Genomic DNA, 6,975 nt, shown 5'->3' on the forward strand with positions numbered 1-6,975 from the left:
ACTAGGTGACTACTGACAGTTAAGCTTTTGTGTATAGACAAGACCTTAGAATTGTGTCTTTAAAAAAAGCTTTAAGCCTTTCTATCTGTTGTGCTCATCTACCCTCCTTCACACACCCCTAGGAGGCAAGGCTGCTACCGCCGGTGGGCAGATGGGACTGAAGGCCCAGGTGACTTGCCCGAGGTCACACAAGGAGCCTGTGGCAGAGCAGGGATTTGAACCTGGCTCACCTATGTCTCAGGCTAGAGCCCTTCACCACTAGACCTTCTTCTTCTTCCTTTAGCCACTCCATTGGCCGCTGCTGTCATGGGACCAAGGTGTGGGACTATGGTTGGAAGCTGGTTCAGCTTGTTTTGTTTTTAACGTGTACTCAGCGCCACTGGCAAATAGCTCTTACTGCCAGCCCCAGCACCTCGACTGATCCTCAGGGTGTACACACGGTGAGCCACGGCAAGGCAGGGATCTACCTCCCGCTGCCTCCTCAGGGCCTCAGCTCCATCTCAGCGTCCTCGGTGCCTCTGCTGGAATCGAGAGCAAGAAGCCAGCTGGTACCGGTTCTGTTTGTGGCTGAGACCCACCCAATTCATGTTGCGTCAGGGCGCACGTTCCAATCTGGGGCTGCCATGGAAATCACTGAGCATTGCATGACCACTCTCAGTCCCCTGAGCCTACAGTTCATTGCTGTGGTTTACCCTCTTCGCTATATTTAGATTGTAAATAAATCTCCACTAGACACATTGACTCAGAGTCAGGAATAGAAACCAGAAGCCCTGACTCCCAGCCCCTCCCCCACTCTAACCATGAGACCCCACTTCCCTCCCAGAGCTGGAAATAGAACCCAGGAGTCCTGGCTCCCAGCCCCCCCTGCTCTAAGCACTAGACAGAAATTCCTTCGGATAGTAACTGAGCTAAAGGTTGACGGTACATCCTGTGCAACCCCCCTAAGCCAGCGCAGAATCCACCTCCTTGCAGTGGTATCGATTGCTGCTGGGCTATGACCTGGGGCCTGATCTAAGGATGAGCCATGGGAGTGGCTTTCGGAGTCACCAGCTGTAAGCAGCATGTTTCTCGCCACCCTAAGTGCAGGGCAGTAGAGAAACATTTATGGGCGACCTGTGCCAGTCACCCGTTAGCCCTTGCCCTGGCAGCAGCTCTGTGCCCCCATTGGCTGGCAGTGATGTCATGGGGCAGACTGGTAGGCCACGATTTACGGCTCCAAAACAAAAGCTGGGATTGGAGGAGCGGGAGAATCCTCGCATCTCTCCTGGAGCTGCTGCCTTGGACTGAGGGATCACCCCGCCAGGCACCTGCACCCCTCTGCCCAGTGCCAGGCTGCCCCTCAGCACAAGGGAGGGCTGGGGAAAGCCTCAAGAGTGATGGGGAGAGGAGAGAGGCCAGACCCACTCCCTAGGCAGGACAGAGCCTGCTGGGCCATGAGTCATTCTGCCAGTCAGGCTGCTGCAGGGAGGGTGGGGAGAGAGGAACAAGAAACACATGGGTGTGATGGCATGAGGGAGGCTGATTAACCACAGCCTAGTGGGTGATGCTCCTAGCCGGTCCCTGAGCCACAGTGCTGGGGGCAGAGGGAGCGAAGCAGGAAGCCTGGAGGGCTGGGACTGAGATCCAGGCTGTGGGGGGAGGAAGGATGGTCCAGGGGTTCAGCCTCAGGAGATCTGGGCTCAATTCCCTGCTCTGCCACTGACTCCCTGTGTGGTCTTAGCTGAGTCACTTAGTCTCTTGGTGCCTCGGGTCCCAGCTGTACAACATGTGTAACAGCCCAGGGCTGGGCTAGAGAAGCAGCTCCCATAGCTAGGGCTAGCAGAGATACTGCGATGCCACAGCCCTTGGCGTGGCCAGCTGACCTGGCGAGGGGGCTGTGACGACGTGGGACTGTTCTTCCTGTTTCCTCTGAATACTGTCGGGGTGCCTCAGTTTCTCCAGGCATTTTTTAAGTCTCCAGGTGGTGGGATAAGGGGGTGTGATGGTTGCAGAGCAAAGGGCCGGTGAACATAAATGGCGACGCTCTGTCTCCTGGCCACTGATGGCCTGGGCCCTTCCCCGCTGCAAGGTGAGAGCTAAAGGGCTGGAGAACAAAGGAATCCGGTGCCCTTCTGGCCCGGGAAAGGGACAAAGCCCAGAGGAAGGGGGGCACTGGAGGGCGAGTCAGTTTGGGGCTGGCTGGGGACAAGGAGTGAAGGGCAGACGGGGTTGTCTGGCTCACTGCCCCCAAAATGGACCCAGCTGAGGGGTCCTGTTCTCTGTACCTACAAGCTGCGTTTTAGACCATGTTCTTGTCGTCTAATAAACCTTCTGTTTTACTGGCTGGCTGAGAGTCCCGTCTGACTGCGGAGTTGGGGGGCAGGACCCTCTGGCTTCCCCAGGACCCCGCCTAGGTGGACTTGCTGTGGAAAGGGCAGAGGATGCTGAATGCTCCGAGGTCAGACCCAGGAAGGTGGAAGCCATGTGAGCTTCTTGCCCTGCAGACAGGCTGCTCCCAGAGAGGAGACCTCACCAGAGTCTTGCCTGGCTTCGTGGGAAGCAGTTCCAGAGCATTGCCCGGGGACGCCATGACAGAGGCTGGCTCGGTTATTCACACACCCAGAGCTATTTGGGTTTCTTTTGTCACCCTCTGACTTTCCCATCACGTGGCCTTCCCAGGCCCCTCTTGCCATTTTCCTTCCCCAACATGGATTCTGCGGGTTTGTTTCAATCTCCCTCAGGAGAGGCTCCCGCGAGCGTCTCTCTCGTCACCCCGCCAGCTGGGTGGGTGCGATCTCATAGCCTCTCTTCTCCGTCCACAAACTGCAGGCTCTGAGCCCCGAGCCAGCCCCCATCCCTGCACCCTGGACACGGGCTCACAGCTTTCGGAAGCCATGAGCTGCAGGGCCTGAGGACGAGAATGAGGAGATGGAAGAAAGTGTCACCTCCCAAGCCAGCAGCCCAGAGCCTCTGGCCCCACACAGTGACAGTCTCCAGACCCCCCATCTTGCTAGGGGCTGCCCCAGGGCCCCAGCCCCAGTGCATGCTGTTCAGAGGAGGTGGAGAGCAGTGTCCTGGCAAGCACAACCTGATCAACAGGAAATTAAATGTTACAAATTAAAAGAGATGGATGCCGCTGGCTTTTATCTGCATTCAGCCAGGATCAAAGGGGCGCTCCATAGAGAGGCCATTCCAGAGAAAGTGCCAGGAAGCCACAAGTTTGCAGAGCCCCAGGAAACCCCCGAGGCCCTTCTCCATGGCGGGGAACCAGCATATTCCTCGCAGCCCAAAAGTGGAACAACCTCCTCGCACTCGTCAGTTCAGCCGCTCCCTGCCCCATTGGCTCTGAGGGGCGCAGGAGCAGGCGCAGGGAAGTGGGGCGTAGCCAGAGATCCCTGAGCAGCAGCGGGCTCGCTGCAGAGCTAAAAGTATCACAACGGCAACTTGGTTTTAGTCTGTCCCACCACAAACACACACACAGCGGCTGCTAAACCAGCCTTGCTGACCCCGCGGGGGTGGGACACAGAAGAGACAAATTCAGCTTAAAGCATTTATCAGATTAAATGGACTTGGGTTTGTGTCCTATTGTAACGGGGGGGGGTTAATTCGGTTTTGGTTTTAAATTGAGAAAGAGTTCGCTGCCTGGGAGAGTGGAGGATCTGTGCCCCTCAACCCTGACCCACAGCTCCTGCTATCCCAGCCCTGCCCCCCCAGCCCTGCCGGTGCCCCTCAACTCTGACCCACAGCCCCTCTATCCCAGCCATGCCCCTCATCCCGACCTGCAGCCTCACCAAAGTCTGGTCCTGGCTCCCAGCTGAACTCTCCCAACGTCCTTCGCTCCATCCCTGCAGCCATCTCGTCCGCCTGCCAGCAGAGCAGCCCCAGCCCCAGCCCCAGGCTGTGATGGGTTCTCAGCTCCCCCCTCAGCAGCGCCCTGCTGCTGCCCATCTTGATCACACCAGTCACCTGCTCTAGGGAGACTAGTATCCCAGCATGCAATGCTCGGGGCTGTCTCCTGCTCTGGGTGGATCTTCCAGCTGATGCAATACCGCTATTGTGACCTATGGGCTCTTGACCAGCTTGGGTCAGATGCCCCCCACCCCCGTCCCAGTCTGGACAGCCACCCCCTCTTTGTGCCCCAGGACACAGGAAGGACAGTGTGACAAAGTGGGAATATTCTTAATGTTTTCTCCAACTACTGTGTGGGTGCCTCAGTTTCCCCTAGGCACTTCTTAAGTCTCTAGGTGGTGGGATCAGGGGGTGTGATTGTTGCAGAGCCCTAGAGGCCAGTGGGATGCTGTCTGCCCAGAGATTGGCCGACACCCTGTCTTCTGGCAGCTCATGGCCTGGGCCCCTCCTCTGCAAATGTGCCAACCAAGGGGTTCGAGAACAAAGAGATCAGGTGGCCTCCTGGCCCGGGAAAGAGACAAAGGCTAGAGGAGGGGCTGCAGAGTTTCAGTTTGGAGCTGGCTGGGGAAATGGAGGGAGGCCCTGATGGGGATCTGGCCTCCCTGCTCCCCAAGACGGACCCGGCTGAGGAGTCCTGTTCTCTGCACCTACAAGCTCTCTCTTAGACCATGTTCCTGTCGTCTAATAAACCTTCTGTTTTACTGGCTGGCTGAGAGTCACGTCTGACTGCGGAGTTGGGGGGCAGGACCCTCTGGCCCCGCCCAGACCCCGCCTGGGCAGACTCACTGTGGGAAGCACCCGGAGGGGCAGAGGATGCTGGATGCTCCAAGGTCAGACCCAGGAAGGGGGAAGCCGGGGGAGCTGTGGGTCCTACAGACAGGCTGCTCCCAGAGAGGAGGCTTCCCCAGAGTCCTGCCTGGCTTCAGAGGGAGCAGTTCCAGAGCATCACCCGGGGACTCTGTGACAGAGGGTTCCCCCATTCCAGCCTCCGGGCGCAATCTCAGATTTATTACCTGGGGCCCTTCCTAAAATCAGCAGCTCATCCTGCCATGACCTGGGCTGCACCTGTGGTGAGGGCAGAGACCTCGAGACCCCAGGGCAAGGGATGCACAGCGGCAATGGGTACAGGGCATGGGCACAGGTGCTGCAAGTCAGGATGCCGGGGTGTGGCCGCACCCCCTGCTTTGAAGAGGTTTCCATTCTACACAGGGTTTACAGTTTGGTTTACTGGCTCTCAGCCCCTACTATACAAACTGTTCCATCCCCCCAGGTGTGGGCTCATCCTGCCACGGGTCCTGCTCTGGGCTTAGAGGCTGCCAGTTTCTAGAGCTGCTAATCTGGCACCTACCCTCTGCTACTACCCCACACCCCACCCTACCTACCCTCCGCTAAGAACATCCAGCCCCAAGGTGAGGAAATCCCCCTGCAGGCCCACGTGACCCATGTGGCTTGTAACAGGATGTCATGCCTGCTAGCGCAGCCAGACAAGCAAGAGGCCTGGCCTGTAACAAGTGGCTGTGCCGGGCCCCTCTGATGCTGGGGGCTCCGTGGGGGCCCATGGACAGCGCTTGCCTCTTTCCAAATCTTCTTGGGGTCCCGGCATTTCTGGCATTTCCAGCCTCGCAACCCAACACTGTCTGCAGCACCAAACCACCAGCTGTTTGCTGTCCGGGCCCAGGCCTCTGCTGCCCTGACAGGTCCCAGCGTGGCCAGGATCTGCAGCTCTCCCTGTAAGCTTGGTCTGGACTAGCATGTGAACGGGCAGCCATCTCAGAGCCTGGTTCTCCACCCCTCATAACTCCCTCTCATCGATCTGGCTGAATCCTGAATCCTGTCTTGCTCAGATTCCCTCTCTCTGAATCAGCTAGCTGGGGCAGGAGCCCGCTGAAAGTCCTTCTCCTCCAGCTGGGCCAAGGTCTGCAGCCTCTGGTCATAAGGGTCTGAACCCAAGGGCCCTAGGCAGCCTCTGAACCTCCGGGAGACTGAACAGCACCCCGACAGACGGAAACATCCCCCCCGCCCCAGCAGCTTCGGGTGCAGGTCACTGTGGGGAAGACAGGGAGCAGGTCCGTCTTTCTCTGGGACATTCTTCCTCCCTAGACCCTATTGGGCAGAGATCTCCTCACCACCCACCCCCTAAGCTGTGGCTGTGCACCGTTACACAGCACCCGCTTCCCCCCAGAAGCACTTGTGTAGGTAACCACAGGCAGGGGCTGGGCTTCCCCGTTTAAACACAGCAGGGTTGGGAGTGAAAAGCCGTACGTATCAAAACCAAGAGACTCTACGCTTTGTGGGCTCTCTCCCAAGGCAGCGTGTCCCTGGGGAGCGAGTGGCTCTGCGACCCACCCTGTCTTGAATGTCTGGAAGGCAGCCACTTCCCTCCTCAGTTCCTGGCTCACTTCCGCCCCTCTTCCCAGCATGCCATGCTCTGAAACACTGCCAACTGGCGGGGGTGGGAATGGGGGGGCACCTCTGACCCCTCATCTGCAGCCCGGAACCCAGCTGCAAACCCTGAATCCAGCCATGACACTCCCCTTGTACAGGAGGCAGGGCATCACCCCGCCTTGGAGAACCCCTACAGAGAGAGATGCATCCCCTGCAAATACCCCTGCCCCCCACCACACCCCGTGCTGCCCTTTCCCAGCCAACTTAGCCCTGTCAGGTGAGGTCCCAGCCCCGTCATCTAAAGCAGGGTATTTCTCCCCCTCCTGGAGGGTGACTGACCTGACCTGCCCCCTAGGCAGGCCGGGCTCTAGCCGAGGGGGAGGACAAGGCTGAGGATCCCATCCGCTCACCTAAGGAGAGAATAAGAGCTGAGCGAGTGAGATTGGTCACAGCGGCTCAGTGCCTGACTGGAAGGGGCCCCGATACCATGGTGATGGGTGCACTGGCAGCACCTATCGAGAGCGCAGGAATCTACGGAGAAGAGGGGCTTGGATTGCGGTGCCATCCACTGCCAGGCTCAGGCCCCTGCTGTGCCAGGCACATCGGATCTCACCTCTGGGGCCACCAGTCCATATGCTCCAGTGCCCGCTGCCTGCCCTGGGGCCCACAAAGCGCCCACTCTAAGCGCACGTCTATGCAGCA

General features: G+C 58.6%; 1 protein-coding gene across 6 annotated transcripts in view; it reads right to left on the reverse strand.

The window, feature by feature from the left end:
* The window catches only part of SLC44A2 (solute carrier family 44 member 2), a 39,324-nt gene that overhangs the window by 29,375 nt on the left and 2,974 nt on the right, over positions 1-6,975 (reverse strand). For 3 of the 6 annotated variants that reach the window (XR_006278312.1, XM_043506364.1, XM_043506363.1), the window contains exons 1-2: positions 5,267-6,945; positions 3,771-5,232 (exon numbers count right to left, since the gene is read on the reverse strand). The exons of 2 other annotated variants lie outside the window; for them this stretch is intronic. Coding sequence is in view for 2 of the 4 variants with exons in the window: in XM_043506364.1 (XP_043362299.1) it covers positions 3,771-3,927 (157 nt within the window). In the remaining 2 variants the exon portion in view is untranslated. Of the gene's footprint in view, positions 1-3,770; positions 5,233-5,266; positions 6,946-6,975 lie in introns of those variants that run through there. One more of the 6 variants, XM_043506365.1, reaches the window with a different exon arrangement.

Source organism: Dermochelys coriacea, chromosome 20 (genome assembly GCF_009764565.3).
Source record: "Dermochelys coriacea isolate rDerCor1 chromosome 20, rDerCor1.pri.v4, whole genome shotgun sequence".
NCBI classification, from domain to species: domain Eukaryota; kingdom Metazoa; phylum Chordata; order Testudines; family Dermochelyidae; genus Dermochelys; species Dermochelys coriacea.